Here is a 21,583-nt window from a genome sequence, read left to right on the forward strand (position 1 = left end):
GCTGCCTGCTCTTCTCAACTCTCTTCTGATTGCCTTTCCCATTTTCTTAATGTTGGGACAGAATGATCCATAGGACCACAGGGTTAGAAGAGAAACATTTGTTTCACTTTTAGACTAAAATGAGGGAATTTCAGGAAGCCTCATTCCTAAATGAAGAGTTCTGCCTCAGCATGGTATTTATTTACATAGATACATTTTTTTTGAAACGAGAGACTCTAGAGGAGAGAGTCATGCCTGTTATTTTTAGTTGAAATGTTTCTGTCAGCTGTAAACACGTTTGGAACTCCCGCTGGTCTTGCCTTCCTGGTGCTCTCGGGACACTTTCTAGAGGCCATGACAGGCCAGCCAACTATCTTTAAAACATGTCCACCTGTCACCTTTAATGGGACACACGCCTTCTTAGGTTCCAGATGGTATTTGGCTGCTAGGAAGTTAAAACTTTGCCTATGTTTAAGAGCTCTCACTCTTTGAAACTTTTACCTTCTAGGGCGTTTTTCCTCCAGGCAAGGTCACTGGTGAAGGCTTTTTACTTTCACACCCTTCTCATCTGCCTTTAAGTTGTTTCTTCACAGATAGCTTTCCCTTCATAGCACAGATCTGTATGTAGTTTGCATGCACTGAGTGCTGTTTTGGCAGTTAGTTACCTGTGCAATCCCGGGCTTTCCCAGTGTGTTCATCTCTCCGGGTGTGTGTCCCTTCTGAAAGTGAGGAGTGGGACGGAACCTTTGTCACAGTCCTTTGCAGATTTGGTGGCCACCGCGGCCCACCACCCCTGAGGACTCATCAGTGTATGACCTGAGTGCAACCTGCTTAAATCCCTCAGTGCATCCGCAGTCCTGCTTTTTAAATGGGGCAAAGTGTGCTGTTCCCTTCCCTGCCACAGAAAATGGTATCATAGTTAATGAAATGAGGAGACATGTTTGCAAAGTAAGCACTTGGGAGCCCCTTAGAGGAAAGGGACTGTCTTACTAAATGGGGTGTATTTTTAGAGTAGTCGGGTATCCACAAATTTCATTTCTATATGTTTGGATTTGAAACAATATCACTCAGTGGAAATGGTAATATTTTTCCTTTCCATTATTTTCCTGCATGTTACTTATAGCAATCACACAGGCGCTTTCAGCATTGTATATGGCAGGGACGTGGTCTGCTGGCTGCTGCTTTGGGTGGAGAATTGAAGTTAAGATGAGTGGTGGTGGATGGTTTTCCAGGCCAGAAATGGCAAGTCCGATTTGTTAGATTCAAAGCAAAAACAAAACAAAACAAAAAACCTAAAACACCACACCATGAAGTACAAAACAGACACTAGAATTATAATGTGAGGGGGAAGCTCACATAAGCCCCTTAGCTTTAAAATGATCCACTTTGAGGCTAATCAGATGTAGGAGTCAGATATGAATTCAATTTCCTTGGCTGGTGACTCGGGCATGTTACTTAACCTCTCTAAGCCTCAGTTTCCTTATCTGTAACTTGAGAATAATACAGTAAGTACCTGTCTTGTGAAGGTATTTTGAAAATTAAAGAGATAAGGCACTTAGCATAGAGTATGTGACCATTTTAAGAAAAATTCAAATGTTCTTTTTGGCACAAAGGAACTGATGATAAATGAACCCAGTGGAGAAACGGACTGGGTGGTGTGGGGAAGCCAACTCAGGATTTGGAAAACAATGTGTCAGATGGTCAACACTGCACTACGTAATTCAGAGTTAAAGGTATATAGACTATTCTCAGTTACTTATGCTCATGGAGAGAAGTGGTGCCATGAACAAAATGTCAGCAATTAGCACAGACAGAGGATTTCTTATCAAGCAACAACTGAGCTCTGGGGATGGAGAAACCAGACAGCAAGCAGAGGAATCGAGGTTGGGGGGGCGGGGGGGAGGGCGGGCAGTGTCCTTTACTAGTCTTTACTACTCCAACGATGGGAGGGTGAACACATAACTTTTCTCTCTTTTTTGATGCATGTTCTCTAAAGATCCACTTTTCAGCTCCTTCTCATGCACCAGCACTGACACTTACTTTACCACCACTGGGGGGGAGGGGTGGGGGAAGGGAGTGGAGAGAGAGAGAGAGAGAGAGAGAGAGAGAGAGAGAGAGAGAGAGAGAGAGAGAGGAAGAAAGACACTGTTAGGTTAATAGATGCAGAGAGTCTGCCCAAAGTTCAAGTAAAAGGTATTCTAATGGGCTCAGCCACCCCAATTCTGAAGTGACCTCTATATTGGGGGCTCAACAAGAACCCATTTATTTTGCTAATTCTTTCTCATTCTAACTAGGCTTTTCCTGCGCTGCAGAAAGGAAAGTGAATACTCTTCTGAGCACTGTTCCCACCTGTCTCTCTCATGCTCTAGGCTTCCCCATCATCTTCTCTGGCACAGCAACTCCTCAGATAAGCACCGTGAGGGGTCAGAAGACCAAATCTGGGTGCATGGAGAGAGAGCGGGCATCAGGGAAGGTGGCTATGGGCAAGGAAAGCAGAGGGGTCCCTGAAATTACAGGTCCTCTGAATGGGGAAAGTCAAGATTGGAGCAGAAAATGGGAAAGGTTCAGTGACAACATGGAAAGGTGCTCAGAGGGAATCAGCCCTCACTGACTGCAGAGTCTGCTCTCCACTGAGAAGTCCAGTTGGTGATGAGCCTGCACAACTGAGGTGTAAACTGCCTGCCAGCCTTTCTCTCTAGTTCCGGGGTGCAACCCAGTGCCAGCTTGGTCTACGAAACTCTGCTGGGGGAGGGGCATTGCCTTCTGGGGACACACTGCATTCACAAAACATCAGTGGCTTTAATAATAACTAAAATATTTTGGTGTTAAGCAGAATTTTGAAGATCTCAGGGAATTTCACCCATATTACTTGACTTTTCTTACAACTTTAGGAGTGGGCTAGATATTAACCTCCCCAGAAGATGGTATCTCCATTAGAGAGGTATAGTAACATCCTGAAGGTCACTCAACAAGTCAGTAATAGCTGAGAGTATGATCCCAGCCAGCCCAGGCAATTTCCTGCTCTTTGGATTCTGCTGCAAAATGTATGATGCTGCTATAATACATAACATAGATGTTCCTAAATGGTTTGATAACTTACATCATTTATAGTTAAGTGCTTTTACATAAATTATGTTATTTGGTTCTCAGAGCAACTATGTGCTGGGAGCCGGTCCATGCTTGCTGTTTCAAGGGACCTGGCATATATGGCATACTGTTCTTAATATGTTTGCTAACCTTCTTGGCACTATGTGTTTTAACCAAGGTCTCTGAGAAAGGTTGTTTCCCCAGGTAGGGATTTTCCCCTGAAGTTAGGGAGGGAATAAAACCTCTTAACTAAGTGCCAGGTGGGTAATTAATCACTTTAACTACGAACAATCATGCTTAAGCTACATAATCTTTACTCCCTGGAATGGAGATAAGAAACACCCTAACCTTTGGAATAGAGATTGATAGGATTGGAATCAACTGGTATAAATACAGATGTAACAACACAGAACTTAGAACACAGAACTAAGAAGACAGAACCTACACACAGAACTAAGAAGACAGAACCTACACACAGAACTTAGAAGACAGAACCTACACAGAACCTACAGACAGAAGAACTTCGCTGGAGAGAACATGGCAAAAGATCCTGGACAGAAACTGGCCTCAGAACCTAGAGACAGAACCTAGCGAGAGAACATGGCAAAAGATCCTGGACTGAACCTGACTACAGAAATTGGCAAGAGAACCTGACTAGAACCTGGTGACTGAACCTGGCTGGAGAACCTGGACAGAACCTGGCTGGAGAACCTAGCGAGGGAACATGGCTACAGAACCTGGCTGGAGAGCCTAACAAGAGAACATGGACACAGAACCTGGCTAGAGATCCTAAGCAGAACCTCTCTGGAGATCCAGACCAGAACTTGGCTGGAGATCCTGGCTGGAGATCCTGGCTAGGCTGCTGATCAACTGAACGCTGTCTCCGTGTCATTCCTTCTTCGCCGACTCCGTCTACGCCTTTGGGGACCCCTGGACCTGCTGGGGTTGGACCCCGGCAACTATGTAAAGTAACTACTATTAAGATCTGTATCTTATGTGACAGAAATCTGAGGCTCAGATTGATGATGGAATTTCCCTAAAGTCACTCAGTCAAAAAGTGGTAAAACTAGCGCTTTCTTACTTCAAACTTTATACTCATTCATTATCCCACAGCTTGATATAATTAAAAACCCAACCTCTGTTTGAGAATTATCATTTTGTTATTTTGATTTCACTATTCTTATTCTATTGATGACACTGTTATGTTACTATCCTTGTTATATCTATTTATATCAAGTTCATGCTGAAATTGCTGAGCTTCTTAAAGTAAAAAGATTATCATCTGTGCAGAGGACACTAATGGGCTAAAAACCACTGAATGGGCTATTGATAAAATAATTCTGAAAAAGACCCAAACATCTACCATCTGTTGGTGAAGAAAACATAAGTGGGAACACAGACACAATATATTCCCTAGCAGATAAAAATGAAAAAGGAAAAAAGAAAAAGAAATTCAAGCCTTGCTGAGAAAATAATGTATTTATGTATACATTCCTTAAATTAAATTCTTCTGGACATTTCTGAACATTCACTCACTCAACAAATATTTTTTAAGCAACTACATATGCTAACCTATATTAATTATAGATTTTAAAGTGAAAAGTCTTAAGGTTAGGTTTTAAAATAAAGTTCTACCTGGATAGCATTGCCAGATAAAATACATGACACCCAGTAAAAGCTGAATTTCTGATAAACAATGATTTTTTAGTCTGTCACAAATATTGTATGAGACATACTTAGACTAAAAAATACTGTTCATCCAAAATTCAAATTTCACTGGGTAGCCTGCATTTTTTGTTGTTGCTGAGTTTGATAACCCTAGACCTGGTGGTAAATAAATATCTTGAATGACATCTTGGTCAGCCTTATTATATGTGCAATTTGTTACATAGAGCAGTAAGAACAAAAAGAACATGATACATGAAACATGTTCACATCCACAAAGAGAACAATATATAAATGAGCAAAGCATTTTTGCATTATTTCTATGGAGGTATGTAACAGAGTAAGTAAACTACTCTAGAAATAGACCACTTTTCCTTTTGGAAGTGATTTAGACATCATCAGAGAAGAATTTAATTCATTCATTGATCAATATTTGTTGAATGTTTATTGTCTACTAGAGGCCTGATGCACGAAATTCATGCAGGAGTAGGCCCTCCTTCCCCTGATTGCCAGCACGGGCTTCCCTCTGGCACCTGGGACCCAGTCTTCCCTAGCAACCCTGGCCTCGTCTGGAAGGACGTCTGGGCTAATTAGCATATTACACTTTTATTATTATAGACTAGAGGCCCTGTGCACAAAAATTTGTGCACTCTGGGGGGAGGGGGGATCCCTCAGCCCGGCCTGTGCCCTCTCCCAGTCTGGGACCCCTTGGGAGATAACGACCTGCTGGCTTAGGCCTGCTCCCGGGTGGCAGAGGGCAGGCCCAATCCCTAGGTGCAGCCCCTGGTTGGGCACAGAGCAGGGCCGATTGGGGAGTTGGGGCGCCGCCCCGTCATACACAGAGCAGGGCGGATTGGGAGGTTGCGATGCCACCCTCAGTCACGCTCAGGGTAGGGCCGATTGGGGGGTTGGGGTACCTCCCTGTCACACTCAAGGCAGAGTCGATGGGGAGGTTGTGGCGCCACCCCCTGTCACGCATAGAGCAGGGCCCATCAGGGGGTTGAGGAGCTCCCCCCTGTCACTCACAGAGTAGGGCCAATAGGGGAGTTGGCACACCGCCCCCTATCACACACAGAGCAGGGCGGATCAGGGGGTTGGGGCGCCTTCCCCTGTCACAAACAGAGCAGGGCCGATAGGGAGGTTGTGGCCCTGCCACCTGTCACACACAGAGCCGCAGGGCGATCAGGGGGTTTGGGCGCTGCACCCTGTCACACTGATCCCAGTTCCGGGAGGCCTCTCAGCTCCGCTGATCCCAGTGCTGGGAGGCATATTACCCTTTTACTATATAGAATAGAGGCCTGGTGCACGGGTGGGGGCTGGTTTGCCCTGAAGGGTGTCCTGGATCAGGGTGGGGTCCCCACTGGGGTGCCTGGCCAGTCTGAGTGAGGGGCTGAGGGCTGTTTTCAGGCTGGGACTGAAGCGCCCAACTGCTCCTTTTTTTCTTTTTCTTTTTTTATTCTGGGCCAGCTTTAGCTCTGAGGCTCCAGCTCTTAGGCCTCTGCTCCTGAAAGCAGGTATCTGGTTTGTTTCAGTTCTCGAAACTCTGTATCAACTCCAGCTCTGAGATCCCAGCCGGCTGAAAGCTGGTTTCTGGGGTTTTGTTTAGCGTCTATATTTGTTACAATGTTTGAAACTGCCTGCAGCAGCCGGCGGGGAATGTTGGAGTCCTCCGTCACTGAAGCAAGCAAGCCTCATGTTAGTTTCAAGCTGCCTGGCTGCCGGCCGCCATCTTGGCTGACAGTTACTTTGCATATTGCCCTGATTAGCCAATGGGAAGGGTAGCGGTCGTACGCCAATTACCATGTTTCTCTTTTATTAGTGTAGATAAGGTATTATGCTGAGTATATTTGAAGTATAAGATATATATATATATATCTTTATGTATCTTTTACAAATATATAATTATATATAAAGTTGTTTATGTTCTCACAGAGTTTACATTCTAATGGGAAGGTGTAAAGACACCCACATAATGGAAAATTGGTCAGCCTGTTAGGTGACAGAAGGAGTACTTGTGCCACAGTGCTGGCAGTTTGAGAAACTTAGCTCACCTCTTATATGAGAGATACTTGCTTCCATAATGAAGTCAAGCTGCTATCCATAACTCCATGTTACTTTTTCCAAACACATGGATTCTTTTTTTTTTTTTTTTTTTTTTTTTTTAAATATATTTTATTGATTTTTTACAGAGAGGAAGGGAGAGGGACAGAGAGTCAGAAACATGGATGAGAGAGAAACATCGATCAGCTGCCTCCTGCACATCCCCCAATGGGGAAGTGCCCGCAACCCAGGTACATGCCCTTGACCGGAATGGAACCCGGGACCCTTCAGTCCACAGGCCGAAGCTCTATCCACTGAGCCAAACCGGTTTCAGCCACATGGATTCTTATGAGTGGTATTTTAGAGAACAATGCTGTGTAACAAAAGCATCCAGATGCCATCCTCCTGATCACCTATAGACTATCTAGGGAAGTGATTCTGAACTTGTGAAGCAGGGCTCATTAAAACATATTCTGGGCCCCATTCCCAGAAGTTCTGATGCAGATCTGGGTTGGACTGGAGAACTTGCATGCAGCTGGCATGGGCTCACACTTCCAGAACCAAAGTTATCCTTGAATTTTCCCTGTTGCTTGCCTTCCAATCCACACTGACACCTCCATGTCCCCAGTCTTTCCCTCTCATCCCCATTCCTCTGATTTTTGTTTTTTTCTCTTGGGAAGAAGCATAGAGGAGTCCTGCTTTATTCCACGGGAGGATGTTTTATGTTATATATTTTTTTTTCTCTGATTACCCTAACTCTTGGTGTCCTTCTTCACACATTTTATAAAGATGCCTTAAAGTGAACTGAGAAACTCCTAGAAGAGATGAAGTCCTACAGTTTGTTTGGCAGAAGAAAGAGCAATTAGGTGAGAGATTTTCTTTTATTCTTAAAATTATCCTTAAGAAATCAGAGAAAAAATGTTCATTTTATGAAGGTAGTTCAAGGGAAACCTAAGGAGTATCACATTGCCTCAATACTTGAATTCCATGGAGGAAGGAAACATGTTGAGAGCTTATTATTCAGAGGTTGGATACAGTCAAAGAAACTTAAGGTCTCCTGGGAGGAGGGGATAAAGTAATAATGATGATAATCTTTTTTAACATTAAGTAGTACTTTACCTTTCATGAAAAGCTCTCCCATGCATCATACCTTTACAGCTACTCAAATGGCAGGCAAATTATTATTTCCATTTTAAACTCAAAGAAACTGAGGGTTATGAAATTAAGTGGCTTGCGTAAGGCCACAATTAGAGGAACCAAACTCAACCCAAATAATCTAATTCCAGTACAATCATCTTTCACTTATGTCCTCACTCTATGTTTTAGTATTATAATCATTTTGGAATATGTTTTATAACCAGGACTTCCTTGGTTCTCTAAGGTAGAGCTTTACTCCAAAGTAAATACCATAGACTATTTATTTGTCTCAAACACTTCCTTTCAATGAATATGTGGATCATTAACATACATTTTACTTGGAATCCAATTTCAAAATTGATTTTCCGCAGTTGTTGAAAGCAAGTATCATTTACACTAAACCTTGGAGCTACTGAAATGCAAAGCCAGTTACCATGCAAAGCAGTTGTGATGCCAAGGACCCACATTTCTTTTCGTTGAGCTCTGTTAATACTCTTTATTGGCAGGTTTCTTTTCATTAGACTACAGGTAAGAACACAAAATCCATTCCTACTCTTCCAGGTATCCCCAGTACTTCCTAGAGTCTTTCTAGACCAACATTTGGACTTTTGCTCTAAATTTTTACCATTTCTACTGGGCTTCTGTGAAGTTGAGAGGCCCCACTTTTGTGATGTTTTCCCAAGAAATTTAAGAGAACTTTGTTTTAAAATGTGGGCCACAGGGAATCCAGGTCCTGCATTACTTCCATAGACCAGGCTGTCTTGCCTTTTGAAAATCTCGACCACTTATTCTTAAACTTTGTTAGTTAGGTTATGGTCTCTTCAGTGAGACAAAGTCTGGATAGACAGATGGTCCTTCCGAACTGACATGCCGAATAATTCTGGGATGAAAGAGAAGAGTGTTTCTTTTAAATGAGGTGCTAGAGTGATATTGAACATTATTAATTGTTCTCAGATGTCGCCAAGCTATACACACCAATACAAACACCTTCATAATTTACTGAGGACTCTCATAGTTTACTACATATCCAAAGGCTACACTTTAAGCATTACTTAGATTTATAAAATGCTTTTACTTATAGCTTTTGAACCTATGATGCATAAATGTGCAAACCCATTGCTGGTTTTCTTATGGGCAAATCTAATTATTTGGGTTAACCAGGGAATTCTCTGGTGAATCCATTGGATAAATGTTTATGCACCAAAAAGACAATTTCTGGTAGTACACTGAAAATTTTATGTTGCAAATTTAAAGCCTTATTTCAATATCTTATCTACTAGAATGTGTGAATTTCATCTCTGCTAGGTCTACTGGAAGAGATGCACAGGAGAATAGAAATGTTTTTTCAAGACCAGCAAAGTTAAGTTTGTCTAAGAAGAAACTTCCACAAATGGTTTCTTTTTGCCCTTAATCCTTAGTTTTATGGTTTATAAGACAGCTATTTAGAGAAGGAAAGAACATAAACTATGTGAGCGTACTCTGTAAACCATAAATTGCCACATAAATAAAAATATTACTATTTGGTTAATTTACCAAATAATGATGATACCCATACCACATGAAAAATTTCCTTGGTTGATCTCAGGTTATTAGCGCATTCACATTTACCCCAAGTAAACATCATGACTCACCGCTACCTGATTTTCTTCCTAAATTCAGCAGTGCATCAGTATGTTCTTTAAGAGGTGTGAAAACTGTCACCTTTAGAAACAACTCATTTGCATAAAGGTACGTACATGACGTCCTGACTTAAGTTGAACTGCAAAGAAGGAAAAGTTCACCTTAATGTTCTAGTGTAGCTGCTCCCTTCCTTGTTGTGCACCTTGTCTCAGAGTCTGTTGCTCTGGCTATTCTTGCTAGCTGATCTGAGAAATAAGGTTGCTTTGAGGAGCTAATTTGATTTCATGTATTGTATGTAATTCAACGTGTAACTTTCCCCTGGCAACGTATTTGTATTTAACAGGGATATTCTGGAAACAGAGGTTTACCAGAAGAGTGACTCTCATAATCAGAATTTCAAAAATAGTGATCATTGTTGGAAAAGGTATTTTTTAGGGATAAGAGACTCTATGAGAAATCTCATCACATATGTAGTCCCTAATATGAAAGATATTCGTGGTTCTTGCTTCTATGTCTGTCCCATTATGGGCCTAGGAAAGAGCACTAGCTGGGAGGCCATATCTTAGCTCTAGAACAGTGGTTCTCAACCTTCCTAATGTTGCGACCCTTTAATACAGTTCCTCATGTTGTGGTGAGCCCCAATTTCACTGTTACAAATTGAACATAATTAAAGCATAGTGATTAATCACAAAAACAATACGTAATTATATATGTGTTTTCCGATGGTCTTAGGCGACCGCTGTGAAAGGGTCGTTCGACCCCCAAAGGGGTCACGACCCAAGTTGAGAACTGCTGCTCTAGAATCAGAATCCAGGGAATAAATACAATCTTGTCCAACTACTCATCTGATGATTGAATCGCTTCTACAACATCCTTAGAAAATGATCATCCATTCTCTTCTTGAACACCTCTAATTATAGGAACTCACTCCCTCTGGAGGCTGTCTATCCCATCTTAGAGTGGCTCTGTCAACAGTCATTTTATTTTGTGGAAAGAATCTCCTTATTGTTTCCAGTCATTGGTCCAGTTCTACCTTTGGCCCCAAACAAAACAAGCTTACTCTTTCTTCCCTCCCATACATAAACTTAATAGTGCTAACAACAGCTATCACAGAGTGCTTATGTGTTAGGAATTATTTTTAATAACTTCATTACAGATTAATTCATTTAACCCTAAAAACAGCACTAAATTAAAGATCTATCACTACTGTTGCCATTATATTGACAAGAACACTGGAGTATAGAAAGGTTAAGTAATTTTCCCAGGGTGACAAAGTTCAGTAGACAGTAAATCTAAATTCAAACCGGATCAATCTGGCTCCAGAGCTCCAGCTTAACTACTACATTATGCTGTCCCTGAAGCTGGACTGAGGATGGCTTATATGATGCTCCGTGTCTTCTTTTCTGCAGTCTGAGCATCCCAGGCCTTTCAACTGTGATTCATATGCTAAGGCTTTGCGTCCCTAGTCACACTCCTCTGAATTAGTCTATTGTCCTTTTCAAAGGTTGTATCCAGAACAGACTGTGGTCTCTAGATGTTGAAATGGAGAATAAGCAATAGAAAATAGAGTGAGTCTATCACTCCTCTTCATTTCAGGGACCACAAATGCAGCTTAAGCTTGCATCAACCTTGCTGTGGCCTCTTTGAGCTAATGGTTCATATAGAACTTACTGCAGACTAAAACCCTCATTCCTGCTCTACCTAATGACTTTTGTCTGTAAAATGAGGTTATTGTAGTATAGGATCTCCAAGGACTTTTCCAGTTACAAGCATCTTGAGTCAAAGTTCAACGTATTTAAAGGATGTTGTGCCTGTAAATTCTTTATCAGGCTTTTCCCCATTTGGCCGTTCTCTGAAAGGGTTTCTGTGAGTTTGTCTTTTGGTGGCAGGATGCTTTGTTTCTATGATGGGGGCACAGTTGGGACTTCTAAAGGATGGCTTATAGTGGCGTCTCCTTAAAAATCTGAAATGTGACTCCAAACCTTCCCTTCTACCTGCTGTCCTGCCCCTCCCTTCCCACTGTCCCCTCACACCCACCCACTGCCAGATTTCTGGGGGCCTGCACTCACCTGTGTGGACAAACATGTGCTTGACGTAGTTCTGTTTGGCGGTGAAAGTCTTGTTGCAGAGAGTGCACTCGTAAGGCTTTTTTTCGCCCTGCCCACTGGCTGTGCTGTGGCCTGCAGATGGGGCCAGGGGCTGTGGCGCTGGCAGCTGTGCAGTAAAGGTGGACAGGCCGGGCTGAGACACTGTCACAAACTGGGTCTGCTGACCTGTCAAGGGTTGTGGCAGGCTGAAGAGGAAAGGCTTGGGGCCACTGCCTGCGGGCTGGGTAGTGAAGAGAGCCGGCAGGTAGGTGTTGCCGGCTGTGCCAATGACCTGTGTGTTGCTGGTCAAGGTCAGAGGCATCCTCAAGTTGCTGGTGAGGGTTTCTGTCTGGCGTAAGTAGAGCTGGGTACCTGGCAATGGCTGCCCGATGGACGTGTTGACCGAAGGCTGCTGCAGGACGCTCTTGTCAGAGCTGTTGCTGACAGTGATGACCGTGCTGTCCATCTCCGCCTCATTGCTTCTTTCTGGAGATGAGGCGCCCGTCTCTAGCTGGTGTGGCTGCGCACCGCCCTCTGCAGCGGCTTCCGAAGCCTGCTCTGGTTGGGCGGGCTCAGCCTGGCCATCCCGCGCCACCCCAGGCCCGAACTGCTGCTCCACGGAGTCGGGCTCGGTGCCTATGGAGGAGCTGACGCCCGAGTCGAAGCTTTCACCCTTGGGCTCACTCTCGGTGCCCTCGGCCTGGTCGGTGTCTTCCGTGCACTCCTCAGACTCATTGCGCTCCAGGATCTGCACCCTTTGCTGCCCATAGTAGTCGTAATCGTCCTCCATCTCCTGCTTGATGTGGATATTGCCGACCAGGGTCTGGATGCGCACGGGCCGGGGCTGCTTGCGGCAGTGTGTGGTCTCGGGGGTGGTGGACAGGTAGCGCTCCATCTGCTGTGAGCGCTCATGGATGCGTGTGATCCAGCTGGGGTCTTCCATGTGGTGGTCGCGGGGCAGGCCGAGCGCGGTCTCGTGGTGGCTGACCACCGCGCCGCTGTAGAAGGAGCGCTCACCGCTGCCGTTCTGCATGGAGCACGCGTAGAGCGCGGAGTAGATCCTGTCCACGCTGTGCTGGGAATGGCTCTGCAGGTAGCCAGACTCCGTGTCGCTGCTCTGACCCGATGTGCCTGACTCAGGCGTGCCGCGCGGGGTGTCCTGGCCTGAGTCCTGGATCCCCGGGAACACTTCGCCCACATTCTGGGACACGATGCGCGTGCACTCATCGATGACTGTTTTGATCTGCAGGATGCTGGCGGCCGTCAGGATCTGCAGGGCTTCTGACTGAGAGACGCGCAGCACACCGCTGTACATGAAGTCAATGAGCTTTTGCACCGACTGCACCGACACCACGGACGGGATCTCGATGTCGCTGTAGCCCAGCAGCAGCTTGTCCTGGAAGAAGGGGCTGCCGGCGGCCAGCACGCAGCGGTGTGCGCGCAGCATGCTCCCGTGGATGCGCACCGTCACGTCACAGAAGTGGCCACGGTTGCGCTGCTCGTTGAGGGTCTCGAGCACGGAATTGCTGAAGTTGTGAAGGTTGATGCTGTGAATGCGCTCGGTCATCCCCTTGCAACTGATGTCACCTGCGCGGCAAGACAGACACAAAACAGAGCGTGGGTCAGAGCTCGCTGCTCAGGAGGGAAATGCTCATGGCTCCTAGAAGCACCCCCTCGGCAGACACAAAAGGGCTCTGTGGGAGATGGACAGGATTTGCACAGAGGTCACCCTTCAGGTATAATGTCTTATGGGAAGAAGTCCTTGAATTGTGCCCCAACAGTGTCCCAGCTATTTTGGGATATTGAATCAAACTAAGAACTGGAAGACTTATTCTCAAGGAACAGTACGACGTTGGACAGTCCTAAGTCCATGTCCTTTGGGAAAGCTTATATTTTCCCCAACTTATCAAAGTTCCTTATTTTATTCATAAACTACAATAATATTCATAGTAAAAAATAAATGTCCTTGCTGTTAATTTATGTGGCATATTCCCCAAACCCACGCCATGTATACAAAGATTCTTGGAAAAGTCAACCCAGACTAAGATGTTCACCCAACAGCTGCTACCACATTTTCCAAGAGAGGGATGAGTTATAGAATGCAACCTGCCAGCTGCAGGGGCATTTGCTTTCTGTATCCACAGAACATTCTACCGATGACATTTTTCTTGTCATCTCTGACAGTCAGAACTTTCTAGGGTGGCTGTATACCATGTGACGGTTTTCTGAATTTTTGGAGGCTTAATGAGGAAGGAATGTTGAAAAGGTCAGAGATGGCAACATTGATCTGGGAGACTGGCATACTGATCATATTTACATTCCAACTGGGCACTGTGAGAGTGAAAGGAACACTGTTAATAAGTTGGGACAGCAGGACTAAACCAGGAGTGGGATGTCTGAACACCCTAGGTAACTGGGTGCTCCATGTACTTGCTAGAGGGAAATACCAAACACTCTTGGTCGGAAGGCAACGGTCAGCTCTGCAGAGGCAGTGGACAGCCTGACTCATCACCACCTTTATGCCCTGGGCTGTGCAGGTGAGGAATAATGTTAGTGACATTTGCATCACAGCTTGAGAAAGAAAACAGGTGGCTATAACGATCAGTCTTAGGGCTTCCTTCTTTTTCTATCTCACCTCTCAAATGGCTCTAAAGAATCCCTCTCTCCAAACCACTCTTCAGTCAGATTCTCCATTCTTGCTTCCTGACTGAATAGACAGCTTGAGAGAGGGAGACCATGTAGGTGGGCTTTCAAAACCAGGTGGTGCAAGTACTACTGACTGTAGGCCTGTGACCCAGCTCCCTGTGTCTTGTTGGACAGAACCCCAGAGGTAATGGCCTGCAGACAGCTCCTTGGGGTCTTTCCCCTCTGCCTTAGGAGAGGACTTGCACAGGGAAGTCTGAGCTCAGCTAGAAGTTCTATGTTGCTTTACTCAATCTCCTCACGTTGTCCTCGCTCAGTCGTGGGACCACATCTTTTTATATAGCCATTCATTTCTTTGGTTCCCATTTTTACATTTAGTCAGCTTCACATATATCCACTTAATGTAATAAATGCCTACAGGCTCTTTGTTCACTCTCAGTGATATGACTTGCACAAGTTTTTACAGAAGAGAATTGCTTTTTGTTTCAACTTCCTAAAGTTCCTTCCTAAAACAGTTCATTAGGATACTGTTATTTTTTTCACTCATGTAAAACAAATTTTCTTTGCCAGATTAAAGAATCATGGTGAATCCTCTATAATAGTGTTAATACAAAATATGGCCCCAGAGGGAGGCCCCAATAACCCAGGAAGGAATATTAAGGAGAAAAATCAGCAGACCAAACTCCATGCTCTTTCTGAGATCCCCCATGTATTTGTACCATGATAATAATAAGAGCAAACTTTTATTTACTTTTTTTTTTAACCAGTAGAGCTTACCTTGTGTCAAATCCTATCTACTGGTCTAACTACTATATGTATATTATTTTATTTAATCTTCAGAACAACCCTATGATGTAGGTAATATTATTAGTTCCATTTTTCAGATGATGAAAGCAGGCCAGAGAAATTAAGAAATTTGCTCAACTGGTGCTAAACCATTTGTAGAAGCCCTGCTTCTGGGTCAGGGTTTTGTACGTAGCAGAGCAGCTCCCTTGCTGCGATCTATTGAAAGTAAGCCCTTGACACAAGGGTTTGTAAAAATGAACAAAACGGAAAAAATAGAAATTTGCTCAAGGTCAAACAGGCAGTTGGTGGTAGAGCTGGATTTGAGTCCACGCAGTCTGGTTCTAGAGTTCATACTCTTATCTCCTTAACTATTTTTGCATGCTTTGCCCCTGAATGAAGTCTGGTCCTTTGATATCCACTGCTGCTGTAAAGCTGTGTGAAAAGGTTTGTCTAGCATGCCCTCCAGCTACTTCTATACATGTCCATGAATTAGCATGGCATTCATCTTTGTTGAAATCTTGGGACTCCAACAGAGCCTCAGTTATCTAATAAAGAGCATATATTTAAGTTTATAAATGGAAAAATGCAAGAGGTGAAACAACTTGTCTTGGCACTAACATGTAGAGTTTTCTAAATACAATGTTAACATCACCAAGGTCTCTTTCATTTAAGTAAAACCATAACCACTAAAACTAGTTGAGTCTCTGATAAAATCACTGTCTCTGAGGGAAGTATCGAACAGCTCCCAGTAGAATGCAACAGTCAGCTACATGGAGGCTGTGGGCAGCCTGGCCCATTGCTATATTAAAAACTTGAATTGCCCAAAGATCGAGGGCTGTCCTAGTTCTCAGTACAAAAAAGAAGAAGCAGACACTGAAAGGGATGAAGAAGGTTACGTTAGAGATGGAAATGGCTAACAGCAAAAACTATCATTATATCACACACACGCACACACAGAGTCTCATGAAGAAAATTCAAACCGCTTGTTTGGCTTTAGTGGTTGAGTCTATCTAAACAATCAGGTAACACTGTAGAGGTGATCACACACACACAATATCTGTTAAATGGTCTGAGTTCTGATTATTGCAATAATGGTGTCACCAACTTCATTAAAAACCACAGAGACAAACTCAAACCTGCACTCATATACAACCTGACAAGCCTCTTTGGGTTTTTACAGAAAACCTTTCCAAATATCTCTCGAGTGCACAGTCCTGCATGGCAGTGAGCAGCCATGAAGGGCTGAGTGGGTTTGCTGAAATGGGAACAGATGCGATGGGGGACCCTGCCTCTCCATTCAAGCGCGTCTCGTTCCTTCAGCACACAATGCTGAAGCAATTCCTTTCCCAGGCTTCCTTTTATTTTTTAACATTAGTACAGTGGGAAAAAGTTTCGGCCACAGCAAAGCAATGTCCAGGCTTTTGTGAAACATGTCCTTTTCATCCAATGGGCAAAATAATGTATAGATTCTAATGGAATAAATCTGAAATACTCTACTGTAGAAGATTTGTCCCCATTGAAAACAAATCTTGATTAGATGATTATTCAGGGACTGTATAGGGAGGAATGGTGTGAAAATGCTGACTCCATTATTTCCTAGATTGGCACTGAATAGGCATTTGGGCTATTCAAAAAAAAAAGAGAGAGAAAAGAAAAAGAAAAAAGAAAAAAAATCTCTCACTCTACAAAACCATACAACTTTACAAAGATGATGCGTAGTTGGGAAGGCCACCCCACCTAAAACCCCCACAGTGGTATGAACACAGAAATGATGGCAGTGAAAAAAAGTGAATAAAAATAGTTCTTGAGTGTTTTAAAATACTAACCTGTCTCCTTTTCACTGGAGTACGCATACAGAGGCAGCCTGTGATGGCATTCACTAGAAACATGCGAGGAATTCTACTCTGAAAGTGATCATGCATTCTAAGTTACTATGTTCCTTGGGTGAGCACAGTATGGATGGGGCTGAAACAGGAGTGAGCACAAAAGGAAACGCCTGCTTGTGCTGAAATAGGTGACAGAGGGCCCAGCTCTCTGTTTTGTAGGAACCCAGCTGCTCTGTCCCTTAAGCTGCGGGGGTCCTGGATAGGACTTAGCATGAGAATAAAAAGCAGCCAGTGCACAAGGGAAAATGAACAAGAAAGGAAACAGCAGGCAATACACTCTCTTTTAATTAGGTGTGAAATCCAGTGCTTCCTCCATCCGGATATGTAAAATGAGAATAGTGCCAGAGATGCTGTAGAGGGAGATGGGAATTTGAAGTCTCTGTGACTTGGGAGGAAACACCAGCCCTCAAATTAAAACCAATAGGAATTTCGGTTAACAGCCCTAAGTCCAAAGGGCCATAAAGCCCTTGAGCTTTCAATCTGGGCCACCAGGTTCACGTGAGGAAAGTGGGTCAGTACATGAAATAGGGCCAGGGTGGCCAGGCCTCCACAACTCAGCCTCTGCCATCACTCTCTTTTCCACCTTGTACCTCGATACCTTTATGCTGAAGCTGTTCTTTCCTAGATGAGCTGATAAGTGATGATCTTAAGCCATCACATGTTGGTCACACCAGAAAAGAGCCATTCCTCCCTGGATAACACAGGGATGCACGTGGTGACTCAGGTCCTTTACTCCTAAAGCAACATCTGCTGCCCTGCCAGGGGCAGACTTCAGTGTCTACTTCACCTAAATTCTGAGGGCGACGAGCTGAGGCCATGTGCTACAGGAGGAGAGCGGTTGCTAGCGCAGTTTCCACCATCTAGAGCAGATGGCCCTCTTCATCTCAAAGGCTTCTTCACACTCTTTGGAGGGAGGGTGGCTGGCGATACTGAGGAAATCACTTTGTGAATGGAAGGCAACAGGCAGAGCAAGACCTCATTTCCTACCCTGGCTCCATACACCTCGCATACGGCAGGTGCCATTGCCCCTGTGAGTGAACCATGGGAGGGTTATCAGCCTGTGGGAAGGAGCGCAGCCCTGCTTTACTTACCCATTCCTGAGTGGAAAGGGGATGCTTTGGGCCAGCTGCCAGGGGCTGTTCTCCTCTATCTTCCAGATTATCTAGGCCCAGGGTACAAGAACCATTAGAGATCATCATGGTTTTGTGTGCGTTCTTTTAAATAATTGGTAACAGAATTCTTCTCATAAAACATAAATAAATTGTTCAACTTTCAGAAATTTAACTTTCAAACATATTTTCAGAAATATACCACCTATGAAAGTTGAGGATAGCCCATATATAATTTTGTAGGCATAACTTCTTAGGTTAGCTGGATAGAGATATTAACTGGTTTAAAGTGTTTACAACACCATTATATCTATGATCTCAATACTGTACTTGAGTATGTCTTTCATATTACTTAAAATGTCATTCATACATGTAACATTTCTGGAACACATTTTAAGTATTCATAAGTCCTTAAGATGTATACAAGGCTTTCGGGGGTGCATCTACATTTTTTTCATGAATGGACATGTTCCTACTTTCACAGGAATAAGGTCAGTGGCTTTTATTAGAATCTCAAACAGGTCTGTGTTCTCCCAAGTTAAGACCCATGGATTGAGAGATTCAATTCTCTCTCTTTAAGCAGCTCTTAAAAACTTTCAATAATTAAAGTCTTTGTAACTAATGCAACCTTCACCACTGTATCTGATGCATCAGGTCTGCTGAGCTGATGTTTCCCATTTACTTCAAGTTGAGCTGATGTTATTTTATATGATAAGCTCAACAACCTTAGCCAAACTGACAGAAGTTATTACCTTTCAGAAGAGAATGATTTAAAAATAAAAATGAGACTGAAAGAGAAGAGAGAAAAAAAGAGAAGGCAGATGTAGATAATACTAACCCTTGCTGAGATAGGGTGGAATATAACAGAGCCACATAGTTTTATGATTGTTGAAGCCAATTATTATTTAGCAAAACTTGGTTTGAATCATGTTTTTATCAGAGTGGATCCCCTTGGACAGTTAACACAAATCCAGAGAAGAATTAGGAAACAATGTTTAACTTTTTTTATTGTAAAAATAAGATTTTATGGTATACGTTGAATAAAAAATAAATAAAAACTTAATATGTAATTCAAATATAGCCAACAAGATAGAGTTCATCTGCAAGCTCTGTTGTACTTCAAAGAGGCCACTTGCTCATACTTTTCTCTCTCCCTTCCTTGCCTTTCTTTCCATCCTTCCTCCCTCCTTCCTCTCTTTCCTTCTTTTCTTCTATTAAACCATTAAGTTTCACTAAGCTTCATATATGGGCAACAAGAGGCCAAAATGGTGAAGCTGGACAACATGCCTCATGTTTTCAGGCTCATCTCAAAAACGGGACTGCTCCTCCTTTCTTGCTTTCATTCTACCCAAAGGTAAAAGCCTTAACTTTGTCTGAAGGATGGGGCTACTGATATTACCAGTGGGATCCAAAGGAAGAAGTAATTCTAGGGAAGTCTTTTCACTGGGCTCTGAAGGCTCAGTGCCCTTCAGGTAGCCCAGGTCTTTGGTTTGCCTTATTTCAAATGAGGTCTGCTGTTATTTCTCAGAGGAGACTAAGAAATGCTTGACCATATGTCTAACATTGCAAATACAACTGACGGGTGAAGTTGTTTTTGGGGTCACTTGAATTTTCAGCCATTAAAAACGGAAACATTCACTGATGGACTCACAGTGGAAGAAAGTCATCCTTAAGCACCTTTGGTATTTGAAATGTACATTAATCAATCAACTTCTCCCAGACCTCAGTGCCCAGGTGAAGCTCATTCTACTTTTATCTTTCTGGACCCTGTGAATATCATAACGAACTTAGAATAAATTTTTAGGCGAATTTCACTGGACTTCATGATATGCTTTTCTATGTAAAATTTACCCCCTATTCTTACCCTGGTGACTCCCTGAGACCTGGTCCCACCCAACTCTGTAGCAATTCCCCTCAGTGAGACAGAGGGCTGCTGGAAACCAAGCTGTACTCTTAAAGGGCCCACACAGAGACTCAATCGCTCACAGACACTCACCCTAAGCTCCAGCGAAGGGACAGCAGCTCAAAAGGCATCAGAGTTGTGCAGGTAGAAAATGAATTGTGTGGCTTCAGGATGAGGGATGCCATTGTCCCTGTGTTGATCCCTCCCCTCATACAGCGTAGGGGCAGATGAGGGCCAAATCTGAATCAGCATTAACCTGGTGAACACTGCTCACACCACTCTGGTGATTCCCTGAGGCCAAGTTCCACCCAATTCAAATATTGCCCTGGCTCTTTTAGGGGTTGTGCCTCACAGGCAGCTACAAGCTTTCTTAAAAGCTCCCCAAGGTCTGCAGGCTCAGGCAGGTGGTGGCTGCCCTCAGTGTGCACTGTGACTTTTGGCGAGTGCCCCGAGGCCTGGCTTTGAGTTGCAGCATGACCTCTCCCATGCACCTCCAGGCCCAACACATGCAGCTGTCAACTATGGATCACTCAGTAACTTCTACTAGGTGGCCTTGGGTCAGGCACAGGCAGTGGCTGACCTTAGTCTGCACTGGAACACTTCCCAAGAGGCCACAAAACCAACAACCCGGTGGCCAGCCTCAGACCACAAAAAAGCACCACCCAAATAGCTCCACAAATGACATACCCAAAGAGTGATCTCAGAAGGCACCAAATCCCTGCTGTTAATCTTGCTCCATGGGGTCAGCTCATTCTATGGTTGTGGCTAGTCCTCACAGACAGTCAATCTGAGGGTCAATCCCATTCACTGGTGCTTAAGCAGCAATGAAAGCTAAATTACAACAGGAGGGCACACAAAATCTACACAAGGGATACTCTTAGAGTACCCAACTCCTGTGACCAAGGAGACAATGCCACTGGGCCCCACAGGACACCTACTACATAAAGCCACCTGGCCAAGACTTGAAGATGTAGCAGGTCCAACTAATAAATAGAAACAAACATGCAAAGGCAGCCAAAATGAGGAGACAAAGAAATGTGTCCCAATTGAAAACTCCCCATAAAGAACTACACCAAATGGAAGCAAGCAAATTACCAGATAGAAAAACATTGGTTATAGGATGCTCAATGAACTTAGGAGAAGAATAGATCAATAAATAGATAGGAGACATAAAAAGAGACACAGAAACCATTAAAAAGTCAGAAATTAAGAATACAATAAGTGAAATAAATATCATACTAGAAGGAATCAAGAGCAGATTAGATGAAACAGAGGATTGAATCAGCAATTTGGGAGGCAAGGTAGCAGAAAACATGCAATCAAAACAGCAAAAACCAAACAGACATGAAGATATTTTAAAGGACCTCTGGGACAACATCAAGCATAACGACATTCACATATAGGAGTAACAGAAAGAGATGAAGAGAGAGCAAGGAATTGAAAACCTACTTAATGAAAATATGACTGAAAAGTTACTTAATCTTGGGTGAAGGAAATACACACAAAAGTCCAGGAAGTGCCAAACAAGATGATCCCAAAGAGGCCCACACAAAGAAACAACATAATTAAAACACCAAGGTTAAAGACAAAGATAATACTAAAAATGGCAAGAGAAAAGCAGTTAGTTACCTACAAGGGAGT

General features: G+C 43.6%; 1 protein-coding gene across 14 annotated transcripts in view; it reads right to left on the minus strand.

Annotated features, from left to right (window-relative positions):
- The window catches only part of ZBTB20 (zinc finger and BTB domain containing 20), an 892,970-nt gene that overhangs the window by 25,827 nt on the left and 845,560 nt on the right, over positions 1-21,583 (minus strand). For 13 of the 14 annotated variants that reach the window (XM_036352745.1, XM_036352742.1, XM_036352741.1 and 10 more), the window contains one exon: positions 11,598-13,202. In XM_036352745.1, the coding sequence (XP_036208638.1) occupies positions 11,598-13,202 (1,605 nt within the window). Of the gene's footprint in view, positions 1-11,597; positions 13,203-18,021; positions 18,093-21,583 lie in introns of all 14 variants that reach the window. The other variant, XM_036352755.1, reaches the window with a different exon arrangement.

The sequence above is a fragment of the Myotis myotis genome, unplaced genomic scaffold, assembly GCF_014108235.1.
Source record: "Myotis myotis isolate mMyoMyo1 unplaced genomic scaffold, mMyoMyo1.p scaffold_m19_p_2, whole genome shotgun sequence".
NCBI lineage: Eukaryota > Metazoa > Chordata > Mammalia > Chiroptera > Vespertilionidae > Myotis > Myotis myotis.